The following is a 22,361-nucleotide window of genomic DNA, read 5'->3' on the forward strand; positions in this document are numbered from 1 at the left end:
TGGTACTTCTCGAGTACATACGCCAAGGCGAACACTGCGCCTGTTCTGTACAACATGTGCACATTCCAAGTGCAGATTCGCATATCGTGGTCCTTTATACGTTTGCGGGGTCGCCAACATTAGGTGGGTTTGTTATTCTTTTTCTTTGCTTTTTCATAGTAGGTTCGGTTTTCCGAGTGTGGCAATTTAAAAAAATGCACGGTATATCAAGTCCCGGAAAAAGTATTTTTAAAATATGCCTCAAAAATACTTTTAAAAAATCCACGCCCACTGGTAGTCCCTTTAAAATATTTTTAAAAAATCCACACCCACTAGTAGTCCCTGAAAACATAATTTTAAAAATCCATGCCAGGGACAACCAGTCCCACCATCATTACTGGTCATTAGTTAACTCATTCTTATTAAACACTTTGTAAATATGTATTAAATGTATTTATTTTTGTATGTATGTGTTTATATAACATTAACAAACTTAAAACTAAACATAACCTCAGGGATGGACAGATGGGATATCCCTCCCACCGTAAAATGCCTTTGTCCGCATGCTAATCCGCTTAGCCATAATTAAATCATTGGCAGTGGGACGTGCGGCAAAGGGTTACATTGTAGAGCAAAGTTTTTCGCCACATTACATGAACTATCATCCTGCCACATCTCCGGCGGGCAGTGCAGGAATGTTTCGGCATTTACACAACCATAAACCATGCTGGCATATGGAGAACAGCCTAAGCCATCGATTTTCGGATAACTTTTGATGCCTTTGGCCTGCATCGTGTTTTTGACTGTGAAAAAAAAGAGAAAGGAAGGAGAATGGGAGATAAAAGGATACAAATGACAATTAGTTTTTTTTCGATGTCGTTTTTAGGATCTATTTTACAAGGCTGTAAAAGAAAGCATGTGGGAATTGTTCGCATGTTGGTTTTTGCAGATAGTTCGAGTGGTTGGTTAGGACAACGAAATGTTTGGCAGTTATCTTTAGAAATGAATGTTCTTCTGGTAAGTCTTTTGGGATGGATGGATAGATAGCTGTGAGTATGACTGTGACAATTTTCTAGATGAGTGCACACGATATGGGTATTTGCATTGAGGAAATGTGGATATGCGAGGGAAAGGGGAATGTGAAAAATTTTATGATTGAACATATGCCCACAAAGGCTAAGTAGGATGAGTATTCTAGGTCCCTGAAAAATATTTTTTAAAAAATCCACGAATAGTTTGGGCCTTAAAAAATATTCTTTAAAAAATCCACGAATAGTTTGGGCCTTAAAAAATATTCTTTAAAAAATCCACGAATAGTTTGGGCCCTTAAAAAAATATTCTTTAAAAAATCCTTGAAAAAATATTCTTTAAAAAATCCACGAATAGTTTGGGCCCTTAAAAAAATATTCTTTAAAAAATCCTTGAAAAAATATTCTTTAAAAAATCCACGCCTCTCATATAGGCCCTCGATAAACTATTCTTTAAAAAATCCACGCCTCTTTTGGCTCTCGAAAAACTATTCTTTAAACAATCCACGCCTCTTTTGGCTCTCGAAAAACTATTCTTTAAACAATCCACGCCTCTTTTGGCCGTCGAAAACTATTCTTTAAAAAATCCACGCCTCTTTTGGCCCTCGAAAAACTATTCTGTAAAAAATCCACGCCTCTTTTGGCCCTCGAAAAACTATTCTGTAAAAAATCCACGCCTCATTTGGCCCTCGAAAAACTATTCTGTAAAAAATCCACGCCTCATTTGGCCCTCGAAAAACTATTCTTTAAAAAATCCACGCCTCTTATGGCACGCGAAAAAAATATTCTTTAAAAAAATCCACGCCTCTTATGGCCCGCGAAAAACTATTCTTTAAAAAAATCCACGCCTCTTATGACCCTCGAAAAACTATTCTTTAAAAAAATCCACGCCTCTTATGGCCCACGAAAAAACTATTTTTTAAACAATCCACGCCTCTTTTGGCCCTCGAAAACTATTCTTTAAAAAATCCACGCCTCTTTTGGCCCTCGAAAAACTATTCTTTAAAAAATCCACGCCTCTTATGGCCCGCGAAAAAAATATTCTTTAAAAAAATCCACGCCTCTTATGGCCCGCGAAAAAAATATTCTTTAAAAAAATCCACGCTTCTTTTGGCCCTCGAAAAATATTCTTTTAAAAAGCCACGCCTCTTATGGCCCTCGAAAAATATTCTTTTAGAAAGCCACGCCTCTTATGGCCCTCGAAAAATATTCTTTTAAAAAGCGACGCCTCTTATGGCCCTCGAAAAATATTCTTTTAGAAAGCCACGCCTCTTATGGCCGTCGAAAAATATTCTTTAAATAATCCACGCCTCTTATGGCCCTTGAAAAGATATTCTTTAAAAAAATCCACGCCTCTTATGGCCCTCGAAAAAATATTCTTTAAAAAATCCATGCCTCAATTAGATCCTGAAAAAATGTTGTGGATTTTGCCGACTATTCAAAGTCCTTCTTTCCATCACTAATCCATCAATCGGCATAACCCACATCAAAACGGCCATAAAACACACAAAATGAATATGACAATATTCCATATTACATCACACACACCCACCCACACATACATACATATACACACAATTATTAATACATACTGTTGGCCATGCATGTCTGGAAGGATGTGACAATGGTCGGCACAATAATCTTATCACGTTGTTCGATGTTGTTTTGTAAAAAGTTTTGGACCGTGTCCATCTGAATATCGCCATTAATAAAGGCACCCGTTTCACGATAAATACATTCAGGATAGCACTGATCACGACATCGACGATGATGGCATCACGCACGAATACACACATATATGATGGGTCATCAATGGTAATGTGTCAATGGGATTTGTAGAAAGGTCACACAGGAATAAAACGACAAAGAAAATGAAACAACAACAGAAATGTACTATTAAGGATATGAATATTAAAGAAGGATTTCCATTTTGTTTTATAAATGATATCGTTTCTTTTTTTTTTTTTGCAAATTTGCCAAATGGTTTTATTGGCCATTTTGTCGTTTATTGCTAGTTTTGTTACAAATAATAAATGAACTCGGCGATTTTCAGTAGAGATAACGCCAAATGGGCTGGATGGATATTCCGATGATGGATAATGTGTATGTGAATATGTTTAAAAATATTTATTATCAGGGTTAATAAGCCTTAAGTAATGAATAGAGGATGTGAAAATATTTTTATGATGGTTCCTACTTACCACATGAGCATAGGCAGGATAGTTGGCATTATGCGATTTCAGTGACTTAACATGCTTGTGACATTTTTCCACAACAGGTCCCAGATTTATGTTCGGCAAACGGCAGCATTTGCTAATGTCCTGAAAAAATAAAAAAAATATATATTGATACAGAATAGCAATTTGAAAAAAAAATATTTGAAAAAAATATTCATTAAAAAATGCACGCCTAGGACCTAGAAAAATGTTCTTCCTTATTAGGACCAAAAAAATCTATAAAAAATCAACGCCAAAATCCAGGCCTAATTAGGAACCAAACAAATATTCATTAAAATATGCACGCCAAATAAGGACCCAGAAAAAAATTCTATAAAAAAAATCCACGCCTATCTAGGACCTAGAAAAAATATTCTTAAAAAAATCTTAATTGGTCCATTAAAATATTTTTAAAAAATCAGCGCATATCTAGGACCTTGAACAAATATTTTTAAAAATCGAATCCTCTTATAAACTTGTTTGGGTCCTTAAAAAAATCGTCTTAAAGTTATTACTTACAAAGTTTTCAAATTTCGGTGGTTGAGAGCAGTTAAAGGCTCCCATCATTCCATTGGTGGCCGCAGCATTTGTTTTGGTTATCTAATCAAAAAAAAATGTTTTTAATATTATTTAAATCACAAAACTTTTTTATGTCTCAAATAATGGGGCTTACAATTGTGAACAGGATAACTAGAATTAATTTGAAGATATTTTCATTCAATACGAAATTCACTTTGAAATCCATTGCAGTAGTTATTCACAAGTGGACTTAGAAAAATTTGAGCTCTGATAATAAATGTAGGTGTTGAAAAAATGATTGGCATTTTGAAAAGTATTTCATATTTATATAGGTGAGCTGGATTTCAATTGAAATGTTTAAAATTAATTTCCCTGCCCCTCGCCGATAGATGACGTGATCAAATAGCCAATTGACCATATAATAAAAATATTGGTCAACATCAGTAGTTCCATGGTCCAATGAATTGCCTCAATTAAAAAATTACCCACACACAGGCACACACATATTTCATGGGTGTGTGTGTGCTGAGAATAATCTATGACCCGTTTGGTTTTGGCTAATTTTGTCTATATTTATTCTCCAATAATTAGTGACAAATATGTTATGTTATTTGAATAATAAAATTTAAAAAAAATATAATTCATACTCCCTCCCCTGGTTGATGACCCACAGCAATTGACTTCCTCCTACCATGACACCATGGCGGAAGGTATTAGAGGTTAATTGTGCCATTTTGTGTGAGGTTACATGTATAAAACTAATTTTATAAACACTTTGTTGTCACAATCTCATTCCAAGGTCAATATAATCATCATCACCTCTGGGTCAATGGAATCATAAACGTGGTTAGTAGTTAGTTCCAAGCTTTTAGTTAATGATTTCCTGTTGTTTTTCCGATGACCTCTATGAAAGTTCTTTGGCCTCTGGTTGATTGTTTTGCTTTTGTTATTATTTTTTTCACTTTCATTTTCAACCAAAACATAGTTGTGATACACCGACAACAAACGTGTTAATGGTCCATGGAAAATATTTCCACGCCTTGTATGGCTGCCTAAAAATATCCTTTAAAAAATCCACGTCTTGTATGGCTGCCTAAAAATATTCTTTAAAAAATCTTAGTAGTTAGTTCCAAGCTTTTAGTTAATGATTTCCTGTTGTTTTTCCGATGACCTCTATGAAAGTTCTTTGGCCTCTGGTTGATTGTTTTGCTTTTGTTATTATTTTTTTCACTTTCATTTTCAACCAAAACATAGTTGTGATACACCGACAACAAACGTGTTAATGGTCCATGGAAATATTTCCACGCCTTGTATGGCTGCCTAAAAATATCCTTTAAAAAATCCACGTCTTGTATGGCTGCCTAAAAATATTCTTTAAAAAATCCACGCCTTGTATGGCTGCCTAAAAATATTCTTTAAAAAATCCACGCCTTGTATGGCTGCCTAAAAATATTCTTTAAAAAATCCACGCCTTGTATGGCTGCCTAAAAATATTCTTTAAAAAATCCACGCCTTGTATGGCTGCCTAAAAATATTCTTTAAAAAATCCACGCCTTGTATGGCTGCCTAAAAATATTCTTTAAAAAATCCACGCCTTGTATGGCTGCCTAAAAATATTCTTTAAAAAATCCACGCCTTGTATGGCTGCCTAAAAATATTCTTTAAAAAATCCACGCCTTGTATGGCTGCCTAAAAATATTCTTTAAAAAATCCACGCCTTGTATGGCTGCCTAAAAATATTCTTTAAAAAATCCACGCCTTGTATGGCTGCCTAAAAATATTCTTTAAAAAATCCACGCCTTGTATGGCTGCCTAAAAATATTCTTTAAAAAATCCACGCCTTGTATGGCTGCCTAAAAATATTCTTTAAAAAATCCACGCCTTGTATGGCTGCCTAAAAATATTCTTTAAAAAATCCACGCCTTGTATGGCTGCCTAAAAATATTCTTTAAAAAATCCACGCCTTGTATGGCTGCCTAAAAATATTCTTTAAAAAATCCACGCCTTGTATGGCTGCCTAAAAATATTCTTTAAAAAATCCACGCCTTGTATGGCTGCCTAAAAATATTCTTTAAAAAATCCACGCCTTGTATGGCTGCCTAAAAATATTCTTTAAAAAATTCACGCCTTGTATGGCTGCCTAAAAATATTTTTTAAAAAATCCACGCCTTGTGTGGGTTCCTAAAAAGATGCTTTAATAAAATCCACGCCTTGTATGGCTGCCTAAAAATATTCTTTAAAAAATCCACACCTTGTGTGGCTGCCTAAAAATATTCTTTAAAAAATCCACGCCTTGTATGGCTGCCTAAAAAGATGCTTTAATAAAATCCACGTCTTGTATGGGTCCCTAAAAATATGCTTTAATAAAATCCACGTCTTGTGTGGGTGCCTAAAAAGATGCTTTAATAAAATCCAAGCCTTGTATGGGTGTCTAAAAAGATGCTTTAATAAAATCCACGCCTTGTATGGGTACTTAAAATATGTTTTAATAAAATCCACGCCTTATATGGGTGCCTAAAAATAGTCTTTAAAAAATCCACGCCTTGTATGGGTACTTAAAATATGTTTTAATAAAATCCACGCCTTATATGGATGCCTAAAAATAGTCTTTAAAAAATCCACGCCTTGTATGGGTACTTAAAATATGTTTTAATAAAATCCACGCCTTATATGGGTGCCTAAAAATAGTCTTTAAAAAATCCACGTCTTATATGGGTGCCTAAAAATAGTCTTTAAAAAATCCACGTCTTATATGGGTGCCTAAAAATAGTCTTTAAAAAATCCACGCTTTGTATGGGTGCCTAAAAATAGTCTTTAAAAAATCCACGCTTTGTATGGGTACCTAAAATATGTTTTAATAAAATCCACGCCTTATATGGGTGCCTAAAAAAAGTCTTTAAAAAATCCACGCCTTATATGGGTGCCTAAAAATAGTCTTTAAAAAATCCACGCCTTGTATGGGTGCCTAGAAAGATGCTTTAATAAAATCCTCGTCTTGTATGGGTGCCTAAAAAGAGGCTTTAATAAAATCCACGCCTTGTATGGGTGCCTAAAAATATTGTTTACAAAATCCACGCCTTGTTAAGGTACTTTCAAATTAAAGGTCCCTAAAAAGCAATCTTTAAAAAAAATAATCCTTACACAAATATCCTTTAATACTCAGCACAATTTCAAAGATTTAAAATATCTGAATTTGTAACACCATTTTCCATTTAAAATTATTTTAATTTCCAAGCATTCATACAAAACATATTTAAATTATAATTGAAATATTTACAAATTCAATTTTTGCATTTATTGTTGTTGTTGCAAAAATTACTTTCATATATATTTTCAAATGCAAAGAACTTCCCAAATACCCTCACATGTCCCTTTCAGGTTATTTGAACAGGTCTGGGCTATAAAAGTCTGAACATTTTGTTGCCTTCCTGGCGTTCGTCCTTCCATTACTGGATGGCTGGTCTGTCGGTCGGTCGGATTCCTTCGGTTTTGTTTACTCATGACAAACATGAAATGTCAGTCAACAGTGATTACCGACCGGACGACATTTGTCCAAGTTTTCAGTATTTTTTATTTTTATTTTTTGTATTCAGAAATACAAATATCCCCGTTGTAATGCTGGCAAAAGTGTTTATTTGCGAAAGGATTAAAAAGGAATAACATGTAGGACAAAAAAATACGAATGTGTATATTATGACAGGGGAATAAACAGGGGATGGTGGGCGGAGTGCTGTTTGTGAATTGTGTATAGAATTTTAAAATAGGGAGACGACTTTATTGTGAGTGATTTTCTTTTTGTAAATAAAATATGAAATTCAATTAAGGCACAATTTATACTAAAATAAGGAATTCTGAATAATTTTTCAAGGACAATGACATGCGTGGATTATTTTAAAGAATATATAAAGCGTGGATTTTTTAAAGACTATTTTAGGCATCCATATAAGGCGTGGATTTTTTAAAGACTATTTTTGGGCATCCATATAAGGCGTGGATTTTTTAAAGACTATTTTTGGGCATCCATATAAGGCGTGGATTTTTTAAAGACTATTTTTCGGCATCCATATAAGGCGTGGATTTTTTAAAGACTATTTTTCGGCATCCATATAAGGCGTGGATTTTTTAAAGACTATTTTTGGGCATCCATATAAGGCGTGGATTTTTTAAAGACTATTTTTGGGCATCCATATAAGGCGTGGATTTTTTAAAAACTATTTTTGGGCATCCATATAAGGCGTGGATTTTTTAAAGACTATTTTTGGGCATCCATATAAGGCGTGGATTTTTTAAAGACTATTTTTGGGCATCCATATAAGGCGTGGATTTTTTAAAGACTATTTTTGGGCATCCATATAAGGCGTGGATTTTTTAAAGACTATTTTTGGGCATCCATATAAGGCGTGGATTTTTTAAAGACTATTTTTGGGCATCCATATAAGGCGTGGATTTTTTAAAGACTATTTTTGGGCATCCATATAAGGCGTGGATTTTTTAAAGACTATTTTTGGGCATCCATATAAGGCGTGGATTTTTTAAAGACTATTTTTGGGCATCCATATAAGGCGTGGATTTTTTTAAGACTATTTTTGGGCATCCATGCACGGCGTGGATTTTTTAAAGACTATTTTTGGGCATCCATGTAAGGCGTGGATTTTTTAAAGACTATTTTTGGGCATCCATATAAGGCGTGGATTTTTTTAAGACTATTTTTGGGCATCCATATAAGGCGTGGATTTTTTAAAGACTATTTTTGGGCATCCATATAAGGCGTGGATTTTTTAAAGACTATTTATCCAAGGACTAATTTCCGCTACTCTTAACTATGCCATGTCATTACGTGTAATATCCTTAGTTAGCCTTAATGGCAAACTATTCTCCCACTTACCGTTGAATAGCTTTCCCATGATCCTTTAAAATCGGATTTGTATAACCGTTTTCTTAACTTGTTTGCTGAAACTAAATTACACACACATACGATATGCCTAAGCGGATTTCACGAACTTATACAACATTTCAATTACTCGCTCATGATTAAGTTTTACAACGAAGCTGATGCAGGAAACGGGGATAATTCAAATACTCTTAACAATGGATAGTTAGCAGCAGACTAGCAGTCGAATGGATGTGTGTAACAAATTTAGTACAGCAGAATATATATCAGGAAATATTATAAAGAAGAAAGTGCTTAAAAAAGCATATCTAAAAATCTTGTTTAGGTCCTTAAAAATATTTGTTTAATAAATCTGCACTTATTAAGATCCTTTTTTTTTTGCTCTTCTCATATCATTTTCTAGGTCATGTCGATTCTAAATGCCATGCAATGAAACAACTAAATAAACATTTCATTGTCCTCCTATTTGGTTAGACATCCATCGATCACCATCAGCAGAATTGAAACATCAAAGTTGAAATAAGAAATGACACTTCGATTAAATAGGGATTCTGCAAAGGAACTTCGATATGCGCAAACAATTTATGTCCATCATCGTCATCTACCTCGACCATGGCATTAGCCAGAGCTACAAAGTATGAACATTAAAAGGAGGACTCTGACAGGAGAATGATTGAAATGTAAAGGCCAAAATCATTGACTTGTCGATGCAATTTCATGATTACGGAGCAGAAGGTATCACCGCCCTCATAAAAAACAGAACTCATCATTAATAATTTAAGAGGAACTTTCCTAAGAAACAAAGGGCAAAAAGAATAAAAAAATCAAGAAAGGTCGGTAACAAATTTAACTTTTTTGGAGAAACAATAAAACTAATAAACGAAGTAAGGAGTGCTGGTAAAAAAAGGAGAAACTAATGAACAATGATAACATCCTCTTGAAAATCACAACAACAGAGCAAAAACACATCCTGTAAGAAAAATGATATCCTTGAATATTGATGAACTACTTTATCAGCAGATGCTAACAAGAAGGAAAAACTCAAGCAAAGGAAATTGTTAAATCATTTAGTACCGTTATATCATTAATTTTCTCATTAGCACACGATGAAGAAATAGTAGCAGAGGAAGAATAAGCTAAAGGACCTGCAATGTTCATACGAAGGGAAAGGAGATGACTGAACACAATAACTGCAATACATTTTAATTAGCATATTTTCTTTTAATTATCCGCACAGCAGCGTGTCCTTCCTGGGGGAGAGATGATGACAAAATCTTCTAATGTATGTCCTTTTAATGTGGTAAATATCAAAAAGGATATTTATTGTAAATTTTAAAATCCTTTTTTTGTGGCTGGGAAAATTACATCCTTTCTCAGTCTTCAAACCCATTTTGCTTTTGTGTCAAATACAGAATTTGATTTGCATATTTTAGCAGCACAGAAAAAATATCCCTTAAGTGACAAAACAGGAAAAATATTTTGACAGAGGTCACAACATTTTAGCATTTCAAAAAAACAAGTATTTCTAGGATTGCAATGTCCTTTCTTATGGTAAATATATTTGGTTGTCATGTAAATAGAAATCAAAAAAGTGGTTCAGAGATCATCAAAGGATACATTCAATTTACAAGGGCGCCTAAGTCACCAGCGGATGAGGAGTTAAACAAAATGAAAAATATCCACACTTTAAAGAAGGAACTCAAGAATTAAAAGAATAATTTTTAAGGACCTAAAAAAGGATTTGATTTTTTTGAAGAATCATTTTTATGGACCTAAATTTAAAGAATTTTAAATTTAGGTTAGGATTAGGTAGGATTTTTGATTGGCTTTAACATGGCGAAGTCCAGGCTTATTTTGGTCCCTCTTTCATCTTAATTGTTGACACTGACCTCTCCGTGATGCCACCTGGGTACCTATTTTCATCACCCGATGAAATTGTGAGTTAATATGTGCCGCGAGTTCACCCATAAGAACTATAAACAATGGGTTGAGGCGTTGGGTTAGTTGCCCACACTCGGAAAACCGAACCTACTATTAAAAAGCAAAGAAAAAGAAAACCAAATCCAGCTAATGTTGCACTTGGAATGTGCGCACGTTATACAGGACAGGCGCAGTGTTCGCTTTGGCGGAACAGGAAGTACAAAGCCGAAAGAAAGGAAAGGCGTAAGTAAATCAGATGATTACGCCCTGTATTATAGCTGCCATGAAACGAGACGTGAATTTGGCTGCGGATTTATGGTTAACAGGAGAATAAAAGACCTCGTCTCCAGATTCACACCAGTAGATGAACGAATTGGTATAATCCGTATAAAAGCGAAGTTGTTCTACATCAGTCTTATTTGTGCCCATGTACCGACGGAAGACAAAGATGAACAGACCAAAGACATTTTTTACGAGCGCCTAGAAACCGCATATGACCGCTGCCCAGACCACGACATTAAAATTTTTGGCTCCACCGTCGGAAAATTCAGCCTCCATGAAGAAACATCAGACAACGACATGAAGTTGATTAACTTCGCGGCAACAAAAAACATGGTAGTTAGCAGCACCAGATTCAAGCATCTCGATATACACAAGGCCACTTGGATTTCTCCCGATCGAACAACGAGAAATCAAATCGATCATGTTGTGATAGACGGAAGGCATTCATCCAGTGTTTTAGACGTCCGATCGATCCGAAGAGTGAATATCGGACCATTACCTTGTGGCAGCCAAGGTACGCACCCGTCTTAATATAGCAGCAAAGGTGCGATCTAATGTAACACGGAAATTTGACGTCGAAAAGCTTCAAACACAGGGGATAGCAGAAGCCTACTCCGCTCAACTTACCCAACTGCTTGACGAAAGCACCCCTTGTCCCGATAATAATATAGAAGCACAACGGCAGAGAATCGCCTACAAACTGCAGCTAAAGCAACACTTGGGTACCAAAGACCGCCATCAAGAAATCCGTGGTACGATCAGGAGTGTCGAAATGCTACTGATATGAAAAATGCAGCGTATAGGGCAACCTTGCGGACAGTAGCAACACGTAATGCGATGGAGAACTATCGGGAGAAAAGGAGAGAGGAGAAACGTATTTTAAGAAAAAAGAAGAAAGAACAAGAAAAACGTGAGCGTGAGCAAATCGAGATGTACAGGTGTCAAAATGAAGTCGGAAAATTCTACCAACGGGTAAAACACCAAACAGAAGGCTTTGGTGCTGGCACATCCTCCTGTAGAAATGAAGAAGGAAACCTGGTGACAGATACAGACAGCGTGTTCAGGATCAGGAAGGAGCATTTTGAAAAACTTCTGGTATCAAATAGTAGCGGTGAAAAGCATACCCCAGAACCAATAATAGATAACGGTATAGAGCGTATACCACCTAGCCAAGATGAGGTCAGAATAGCAATCAATCGATGGTTTACAAGGCGAACTATTCAAAACTGGTGTCCAGATGCTGTTAAGGAGCATGCACCTGCTGATTAGTACAATTTGGCTAGAGGAAAGCATGCCCAATGATTGGAACCTCAGCATCATGTGTCCCGTGCACAAAAAAGGAGACAAGACGATATATGCCAACTATAGAGGAATAAGTCTCCTTCCCATCGCATATAAAGTGCTATCCAAGGAGATAAACAAGGGGTGTATTTATTCAAAAATATTTTTAATGACCATTTTTTTATTTACTTTCCATTCCTCATTAGGTCATTTGTAATCAGCTACTTTTTCTTTGTTACCAAATTCCGAATCTAATTGAAAGTGAAATTTAATCACTCACAAGTAAGTGGGCTATTTGACAAAACAAAGCCACTATACCGCCCTCCTGCTTTTAAGCATTAACGTCATTTGCATAATTGTTGTCGACATTTAACTGCTGGTAGCAGAGTTTGCAAATTTCTCAAAGAACGAATGCTACCAGCATTTGTAGGCCGGTTGCTAAGGCAGCATTGGCAGCACGGCAAGATGACCTTCTGAATTAGGCAACAAGTGATAATGTCCTTTTTTTAAGGATTTAATTTTAGAGCTTAAGTAGCTTACGTATTTGCATTATTTTTCAAGCGAAAAAGAAGTGGAAGATTTTTTATTTCCAGATTGTTCTAATATTGCTTAAAATTAAAAAAATAAACACAAAATACTGGTTTCCTTATATTTTATTGTTCATTAAATTATCAATAAGTTCGTGGACCGGCGTTGATATTAAATCCAGTATACTCTGTGAACAAACCTCCTCATAATGATGACACTGATCATGAATGCCATCCACTTCGGCCTGGTAATACTGGAGCGGTAAGTTTTCATTTCTCGATGTTGTGGGCCTTTAAAAGGAGTGTCGGACGGACAATTATTATCTGAAAAGTAAAATGAAAAGTGGTAATACTTACGAAAACATAACATGCATTATACTGCCCAGGACACCGTTAATATCACCCAATTCCGAAGAGTTTGTTTCACAAATCAAACGCAGCAGGCAGGGTTCACCTTCGAAGCCACTTCTGTAAATAAAATAAATTTAGAAGAAGGCATTAATAACAAATTAAATTACAGGCGTGAAATATTAAAAATGTTTTTTCCTCAGTTCGCCTGAGGACTATTTTTCTATAGAAAAAAATTCCTCAGTTCGCCTGAGGACTATTTTTCTATAGAAAAAAATTCCTCAGTTCGCCTGAGGACTATTTTTCTATAGAAAAAAATTCCTCAGTTCGCCTGAGGACTATTTTTCTATAGAAAAAAATTCCTCAGTTCGCCTGAGGACTATTTTTCTATAGAAAAAATTCCTCAGTTCGCCTGAGGACTATTTTTCTATAGAAAAAAATTCCTCAGTTCGCCTGAGGACTATTTTTCTATAGAAAAAAATTCCTCAGTTCGCCTGAGGACTATTTTTCTATAGAAAAAAATTCCTCAGTTCGCCTGAGGACTATTTTTCTATAGAAAAAAATTCCTCAGCTCGCCTGAGGACTATTTTTCTATAGACAAAAATTCCTCAGTTCGCCTGAGGACTATTTTTCTATAGAAAAAAATTCCTCAGTTCGCCTGAGGACTATTTTTCTATAGAAAAAAATTCTTCAGGTCCTCTGAGGACTATTTTTCTAAAGAAAAAAATCCTCAGTTCGCCTGAGGACTATTTTTCTATAGAAAAAAATTCTCAGCTCCTATGAGGACTATTTTTCTATAAAAAAAAATCCTCAGGTCCTCTGAGGACTATTTTTCTATAGAAAAAATTCCTCAGGTCCTCTGAGGACTATTTTTCTATAGAAAAAATCCTCAGGTTTTGTTAAGAGTATTTTTCTATCCTCTGAGGACTATTTTTCTATAGAAAAAAAAAATCCTCAGGTCCTCTGAGGACTATTTTTCTATAGAAAAAAATCCTCAGGTCCTCTGAGGACTATTTTTCTATAGAAAAAAATCCTCAGGTCCTCTGAGGACTATTTTTCTATAGAAAAATTTAATTTTTTTATATTTTATTGAAGTGCTTACCAATATATTTCACTAAAGTTTGCGATACATTTTTCTACAAAATTTAAACGACACTATAATAAACCGATCTAACCCGATACGCGACACGAATTTTTATTATAATTTCAATTTTGAGGATTTTTTAAAGACCTGATATTACAGCGATAAAAACAATATAAATTATGTATTTTTTTCTTTCTGATTTTGATAATTTTTGTATGTATTTTTTTATTTTCAACTGACGACCTTTAATTGCAACCGGCCACTCTGACATTTCAATGAAGTGGCATTTTAATATGAGGCTCCTTGTCTCAGCGAAGGAGAGCATCATCAGTGATGAGAGCACCATCACAACACTTTCATCTTATCATTTGTTTACTAACACAAAATGAATTTGATTCAAATAAATTTAAATTTTTAAATTAATTATTTCCATTTATTTCTTTATAATTATTCAAGATTTCTTTACGCACGCATCAACGATCACTTGTTTTAAAACGCAAATAACTATCAAACGACACATAAACAACAACATCACACGAACGTCTCTCTCTCATCTCTTATGAAACTCACGGACACACGAATGAATTGACAAAGGAATGTGGCAAACATTTTTGAAGACAAAACTCGGCTTATTTTGACAAATTACAACTGAAAACACTTGCATTTCATATTAAAACAATTACACGAATAATATTTAATACTTTTTACACGTTTTCTTTAAATGTTATCTTAATATTTGCCTTTAATTTAAACATTTACGATCAACGACTAGAATTTGCAACCGACCGCACTTAACAGAAATTGACAGACTGAAGATGAAGAAGCTTTTGCGAGAAACTGTGTTGTCAATGGGCCCAAAGTGAAACAAGAGGAATTTATTAAAAAACGCTAAATGGATGATACAATGAAATCAATAGGAATTATCGAGAAAATATATTGTTTCTGTTCCTGTACCCTTTTAATAGTAAAAAAACTAATAGAAGGGATAAAATGTTAAAATTACTCTTTGAGTACAAAATAATAAGACATTTTCTGAAACGGAAACTGATAAAAATATAAACACAAAATGTAGATTTTTTACAGATTTTTTTCTCTGATCAGGTAAGACTTTTTTAAACATTTTTCAGGGAGACAAAGATTTTTTGAAAATATTTTTTTCGAGAATCACAATATGTGGATTTTTTAAAAGGTCTGGGTTTTTTAAAAATAATATATCAAGGACCTCAAATGACATAAATTTTTTAAAGTAATATTTCTAATATGTCAAAAGGCTTGGATTTCTTCAAAAATAATATGTTAATGACCTCAAAAGGCTTGGATTTCTTTAAAACTAATATTTCTAGTACCTCAAAAGGCGTGGCTTTTATTAAAAATAATATCTCTAAAACCTCGGCAGGCATAGACATCTTTAAAAATATTTTTTGGACCTGAAAAGGCGTAGGTTTTTTAAAAATAATATTTCAAGGACCTCAAATTCGTGTTTTTTAAAGTAATTTTTGAAGGACCTCAAAAGGCGTGTTTTTCAATGTAATATTTCTAGGACCTCAAAAGCCCCTGGTTTTTTTAAGAATATTTCTAGGGCCTCAAAAGGCGTGGATTCTTTTTAAAGAATATTTCTAAACCCTCAAAATGTGTGGATTTATACAATAATGTTTTTCAGGGGTCTCAATAGGCGTGGATTTATAAAATAACATTTTTCAGGAGTATCAATAGGCGCGGATTTGTAAATAATAACATTTTTCAGGAGTATCAATAGGCGCGGATTTGTAAATAATAACATTTTTCAGGAGTATCAATAGGCACGGATTTGTAAATAATATTTTTCAGGGGCCTCAATAGGCGTGGATCTATAGGAGATTTTTTTAGATATTTTATTAAGGGGTCTCAATAGGCGTGGATCTATAGTAGATTATTTTTTTAATATTTTATTCAGACCCTCAATAGATGTGAATTTATTGGCGTCGATTATCTGAAAAAAAATTTTGCAGGTCCTCAATTGGCGTCAATTATTTGAAAATATTTTTACCAGTATGTTTGTTGATATCACGATAGAGACCGCAAAACTTAAGGCATAGCTTTGAAATTTTGCACAGACATTGCTAGAACATCAAGTATGTTCGGTATTGCAAACAGGATATACCAGTCCACATGTTGGTATATTCATCTTATAAAGTTACCCCCAATATTCTGTATTTTGTGGATATTGGGAATTTTATTTTAACTGATTTGGTTGTAATTTGATATTGGCGTCGATTATTTCAAAAAAGTTTTTACAGGTCCTTGATTGACGTCAATTATTTGAAAATAGTTTTACCAGTATGTTTGTTGATATCACGATAGAGAGTGCAAAACTTAAGGTATAGCTTTGCATATTTGCATAAACATCAAATATGTTTGGTGTTGCAAACGGGATATACCGGTCCACGTGTTGGTATAGTCATCTTATAACGGTACCCCCAATATTCCGTATTTTGTTGATGTTGGGAATTGTATTTTAACTGAATTCGATGTAATTTGATATATTGGGTTCCCATATAACAACACCTATATAACACAAGCCACAACATTCGGTATTTTTTGGATTTCAGAAATATTTTTCAAACGTCACGCGTCATTTTCAGTATTCTTAAGGTGTAAGGTCTTGAATGTCTGTAATTTGGTAATTCGTTTTCTCCAGGAAGACCTCGATTTATGTAATTTTAATGTCCACTTCATGATTCGGCCCGGAACTTAACGATGTTTTTATTTGTTCTCTTTTGCCTGTCCGTAGATGCATTTGTTCTAAATTTTAGAGTTTTTGACTGTTTCTGTTTTTGCTCTTATTTTATTGTCAATAGCGAAATGTAAGGCTAATTTAATTTTTTTTTCATTAATAAATAATTTAATATCCCCTATTTATTAATGAACCAATTTTTTTTAAATTCGCACTAAATTGTTGTTTTCATCCTTTCAATTCTTATTTACGATTAAAATTGATCGATTACGATTAATGATCGTAAATAAAAAGCGTAAATTTGGCTGAATGTTAACAACACTGTTACTGACATTTGTCACTTCATGGTCTCTCCTTCAGTTGTCATTTATTTTAAATGGCGGATGGTCGCGAATTTTTTATCGTTAATAGAAAATTAAATTACATAGAAGATATAAACGATTAATACCGTAAATAATTATAGAAAAAGTGAAAATAATGGCAATTGAATTAATTAATAACTACACGGCAGTTAAAAACAAGTGTTTTGCGTTTAAAATTCGCAAAAAAATGTGATATATTTACTTGCCAAGAGTAGTAGTTGTTAGTGTTCTTTTGCTTATGATTGTTTGTGTTTTACACAGAGAGAGAGAGAACATTTTCTAGATGGCGACAACAGAGTCACGTTTACTTGTCTCTTCCTTCAGTTGTCAATAAATTTAAATGGCGGTCGGTGGCGAATTTTGTTTGTTAACAGAAAATTAAGGTGTATTATCGTTAAAATAAAGGATATATGTGGTAAAAATTATAGAAAAGGTGACAATAATTATTTAATTAATTACTAATGACGCGGCAGCTAAAAACAAGAGTTTTTCGTTTCAAGTTCAAGAATGGATTGTGTTTCATGTTTACTTAGCCATAAGCATGAATTGTTGTTGTCTTTTTTACTGAGAAAGAAAATATCTAATGTATGCTGTGTCTTCCTTCAGTTGTCAATCGTATTAAATGGCGTATCGGTCGCGAAATTTTACTTCTTATTGGAAAAGTTTAAATATGTCGTATTAAACTAGAGTAAAAGTAAGTATCATAATTGAAATAATTACAAAAAACCCGGTACTAAAAATACAAGTGCTTTCGTTTTAAATTTACCAACCAATTTTGGTTCATTTTTTAACATGTCATGAATGTGCTTGTTCGTTGGCAAGGTTGTGTTGTTGCTTATGTCGCCTAATCATGGTTGTGTTCCCTGCTGGTCGGTAAATGTGTGTCATTTAACAGAGAACTTTCGCAATGTTATTTAACATTAAGAAAGAGTTTCAGTTAAATTTGAAAAATAAATAAATAATAAAACTGTGTAAAAAAATTCAAATGAAAAATCAAAAATCAAATATTAAACAGAAAGAGATTCTCATAAGGTTGGATTTTTATTGGAAATCGCTGTTGGAAAACCGTGGTGAGTGTTTTTAAATTATGTAGCCAAAATTAGTAAATATTAAAAGAATATATAATTTACTTGTTGCTAGCATGTTTTAATTTTTTATCAAATTTGTTCTCCAAAATCTCAACTTACCTCTCAAACTTATCAATAAGTATCCTATAGAAATGGGTGCGTGTTAACAACGATGACATTGATCTTCTTCTGCGGCGACGACGACGGCGGCTTTCTGTTTCGGTCGCATTAGTTGATGGTGATTCTGTGGACAAATCTTCTGCACTAGTATTACCCTCCGTCTCCTCTCCATCTTCATCACCCGCCGTCGTTTCTGCAGACGTCGTGGTACAATTAGTGTTGCACGCTTTGCCACTATTCAATCTGCCTTCTACCTCGAACAAATCTTCATCTTCAATACCGGTCTAAGGGCGAGGGCAAAGAAGAACGAAAATTAACACCTTACTATTGTCATCTGACAAAATTTGCAAAATTTTTCTTTTCCTTTTTTGCATTTTGTACAACTTACAGCATATGGTGGTATACCCCAGGTTTGTGGTAAATTATAATTTGCCTCAAAATTATATGAAATGAAAACATTGCGATGTGGCAGATCCAGCGGGACAGCAAGGGCGGCAAAAATCTAAACAAGCACTTGTTTAAAAAATATATATTCGATACACCTTTTTTACACAAACTTACACCATAGGCACTGTTGGAGGGAAAAAAGGAAACACTTTGGGTGTACTGCACTGTTACACCTATGATAAGTGCCAATATTAGCAGATACTTCGAGTATTGCATATTTTTTGTAGTTATTTTACTCTTTTCTCAATTCTGTAACTTATTCGATTATCAACTATCCGTACGTAGCTCGTGCCCGTGCTGTTGCGTCTTATTTGTTACGTTAACTAAGCTAAACTAAACGCTTTTACACATTTTTTTGTCTTCAGTAGAAATGTGTTAAAACTTTTAAAGTTCGATCAATACCCTCAATGTTTATTAGTTTAATTAGAACATTTCGAAAATAAAAACGGTCGCTTTGCTTTCATTTCGGTTCGCTTCGCTATGCGAGAGCATGAATGAAAGTGCTGTAAATTAATTGTGTCAATATTTTACACACAAAACAAATATAATAAAAATTCTTATTTTTTCATATGTTTGGCCTAGACTCGAAAATCACCGTTAGAATACACCTAGAAGCCTTCCTTTGTGTCCAGAGGCCTAACCTGAAAATTGGCCCAATTTTAATTTAATAATTTTTGGTAAGGAGAATTGTCAATAAAAATCCAATGTATGAAATTATAGCCCATTTGCTTGGAAAACGATCCCAAAACCCTTCAAATACCCAATAATGGGATGTACCATTATAAAGGAGCTATACGGAAACTTAGGTCAATATTTTTTAGTTATTAAAATTCCAAAACATCCAATATAGCCAAAATGGATGAAAAATGGTCCCAAGCCCCCTCAAATACCGAATAATGGGAGGTATTATTAAAAGGCAGCTACCCTGAAGCTTGCACCAATATAAATGTTTGTAGGGGCATTTTCTACCGAATGAGAATCCAAAATATCAGTCCATTTGTCTGAAAAACGGTCCACTACTCAAAAACCGAATAATGGGAAGTACTATTCAAAGGGAGCTACCCTGGAGCTAGAACCAATATTCATAATTTTTGTTAAGGGGATTTTATCCCCAATAATCCCCAAAATATCAAATTAGAGACAATTCAGTTTAAAATATGCCCAAACTGCCCAAAATACCGCAATTCGGGAGGTACCGTTATATGGAGCCAACTCCCAAGATACCGAACTTTGGGTTATACCTTTATATGGGGGATACCTTGAAACTTAAACCCATATCCTTAATTTGGGGTAGGAAAAAAATTTACTACCCAATGCAAATCCAAAATATCAAATTAAAGACAATTCGATTAAAAAATCGGTGCCAAACCGCATCAAATACGTAATCGTCTCATATGGGCCTACCCTGAAACTTGGCCCAATATTAATATTTTTTGGTGTGGTGATTTTCTACTCGATGAGAATCCAAAATATCAAATTACAGCCAATTCGGATCAAAAACGTACCCAAACTTTTTTCGGAGTTTGTGTTTTTTCATGCTCTATAATTTATATATATATAATATTTCGCTTTGAATTACTTTCTAACGTGTTATATTAAAAATTCTGGGTCACCCAGCTTCCTAGAAAATAAAAATGAAATTTAACTCTTTTTGTTGTTGTAATATTTTATCGTCATCGTCAATTTACACATCTAATTCCGAACCTGATAAAATCTAATTTCATTTAAACGTTTTGATCCAATTTTAAAATCATAAAATCGGATGAATTTTTAACACATTTAGTTCATCGTCGCTGCCGAAACAAATAACAACACAACTGAAAGGGATTCGGAGAAAATGTTTTGAAAAAATCTGTCCTGACAACCTAAAATAAAATGTTCTAGAAATCTGTTCTTCATGTCGACTGGATATAATTAAAAAGGATTATTTAATGAAAATAATTCGACCTGAAAGACTCTTTACAGAAGATCTGAAAGAAGTCTCTTTAGACGAACTGAAGGGAGTCTATTTACACGACCTGAAAAGAGTCTTTATAGACGACCTGAAGGGAGCCTTTATAGACGACTTGAAAGGAGTCTTTATACAAGACGAGAAAGGAGGCCATATATACGACATGAAAGGAGTCTTTATAGACGTCCTGAAAGGAGTTGTTATACACGACCTGAAAGGAGTTGTTATATACGACCTGAAAGGAGTCTTTATAGACGACCTGAAATGAGTTTTTATAGACGACCTGAAAGGAGTCTTTATAGACGACCTAAAAGGAGTTTTTATTGATGACCTGAAAGGAGTCTTTATAGACGACCTGAAAAGAGTCTTTATAGGCGACCTGAAAAGAGTCTTTATAGACGACCTAAAAGGAGTCTTTATAGACAACCTGAAAGGTGTCTGTATAGATACCTAAAAACCACCACCACACTCGCCAAAAAAATCGTATGTGCCTCCACCTGCGGTCACGATGGAAATAAGATGACTTTAAGAATTTCTTGCAGAATTCAGAATCACTCATTTTGGCAGAAAATTTTGGGTACGACTAGGAGTAGTTTTTAGGGAAGGCGACTGGAATGAAATCTTTATGGACGAGAATTTTTGGCAGACGATTTCAAATGGTCTTTGTAGATAAATTTAGGGAATTTCTTATGGACACCATGAAAGGAGTATTTATAGACAAAATTTACTGCGTAGATATGGCCACCCAAAAAAGAAGACTTTAATTTTTTTATTGTTTTCCTTAAGGGAAAGAAGCCTGAAATATGTCCATTGTAGTCCATCAAAATATCGTTCTTTATACAATGGCCCACTTTTTAATGATAATTAAATTTGGCTCGTGTCTTATTTTTGCCCTTGTTCCAGAAACAAAAATATAAAAGTGAGAAATTCATCTTTACTGGGCCATATTTAATAGCTATAAATCCAATAAAAGTTAAGTGTGCCGAATTAATTAGAACCTCTTAAAATTGTGTGGTAGAATAAATCGGAAATGTGTTAATAAATTATGTCAACAATAATAAAATGTAAAAATAAATAAGCTACCATCTTCACAGGTGTTGATGCATTTTCGGGAAAAAGAAAATTTGGGTGTTTTAAAAGGGTGTTTCCCAGAGGGTTTACATATTCATACTTCTACACTCTATGGTACTACATAGATATAATAACAAATTAATAAAAGAAAATCACAACAAAACTATTATTGTAAAAAATATTCCAGTGATTTGACAAAATATGAGGTGCATTAGTTTTGTAAAATATCGCTTGTACTTTTTAGGTATATCCATGAAATGACTCAAAATGGACTGAGTGAAATCTCGGGCTATGTCTCGTTGGCTGAGCAAATCTTGGACAGTTTTGGAGTTATTTTAGTTCCTATTTTCAGCTTAAGTAAACTTTGTTTTTCAATGTGCCTTCTCTTATTTTTGGCAGGACAAACAATTTATTGTTCTTTTGTTTGGTCAACATTTTTCAACAAATGAAACCATGAAAAGGATACAGAATTAAAAAAATGACATTGTATGTTCATGTATAGGACAATCTAATAGGAATTTCACAAAATTTTCTTTTTCATTTGTAAAAATAAAT

The 22,361-nt window shown here is 34.0% G+C and overlaps 2 protein-coding genes across 2 annotated transcripts; both read right to left on the reverse strand.

Moving 5' to 3' along the window:
* Positions 1-564: 564 nt before the first annotated feature.
* LOC133330147 (uncharacterized) lies at positions 565-4,475 on the reverse strand. Its single transcript, XM_061538619.1, has 5 exons — positions 4,434-4,475; positions 3,743-3,823; positions 3,209-3,328; positions 2,600-2,756; positions 565-782 (listed from the first exon to the last, which is right to left on the reverse strand). Exons 1-5 carry the CDS (start codon positions 4,473-4,475, stop codon positions 565-567), a joined length of 618 nt encoding a protein of 205 aa, XP_061394603.1.
* An 8,287-nt stretch (positions 4,476-12,762) lies between these two features.
* Positions 12,763-19,000, reverse strand: LOC133330148 (uncharacterized). The gene is made up of 5 exons (XM_061538620.1): positions 18,899-19,000; positions 18,726-18,839; positions 18,338-18,621; positions 13,001-13,111; positions 12,763-12,934 (listed from the first exon to the last, which is right to left on the reverse strand). The coding sequence occupies exons 1-5, from the start codon at positions 18,998-19,000 to the stop codon at positions 12,763-12,765; spliced, it is 783 nt and encodes a 260-aa protein (XP_061394604.1).
* Positions 19,001-22,361: the final 3,361 nt, after the last annotated feature.

The sequence above is a fragment of the Musca vetustissima genome, unplaced genomic scaffold (assembly GCF_032173495.1).
Source record: "Musca vetustissima isolate MV318-11 ecotype Yass unplaced genomic scaffold, APGP_CSIRO_Mvet_v1 utg16895, whole genome shotgun sequence".
In the NCBI taxonomy this organism is placed as follows: Eukaryota; Metazoa; Arthropoda; class Insecta; order Diptera; family Muscidae; genus Musca; species Musca vetustissima.

What these genes read in the sequence shown, in the direction of transcription:
- LOC133330147 (XM_061538619.1), bottom strand. Translation starts at nt 4,475, where the DNA reads ATGGCACAATTAACCTCTAATACCTTCCGCCATGGTGTCATG. An exon ending in CCTTCCGCCATGGTGTCATG is followed by an intron (nt 3,824 to 4,433) that starts GTAGGAGGAAGT and finishes TTTTTTGATTAG; the next exon opens with ATAACCAAAACAAATGCTGC. An exon ending in ATCCTGCCTATGCTCATGTG is followed by an intron (nt 2,757 to 3,208) that starts GTAAGTAGGAAC and finishes TGTCGTGATCAG; the next exon opens with TGCTATCCTGAATGTATTTA.
- LOC133330148 (XM_061538620.1), bottom strand. Translation starts at nt 19,000, where the DNA reads ATGCAATACTCGAAGTATCTGCTAATATTGGCACTTATCATAGGTGTA. An exon ending in GGGGTATACCACCATATGCT is followed by an intron (nt 18,622 to 18,725) that starts GTAAGTTGTACA and finishes CCTCGCCCTTAG; the next exon opens with ACCGGTATTGAAGATGAAGA. An exon ending in ATAATGCATGTTATGTTTTC is followed by an intron (nt 12,935 to 13,000) that starts GTAAGTATTACC and finishes CTCCTTTTAAAG; the next exon opens with GCCCACAACATCGAGAAATG.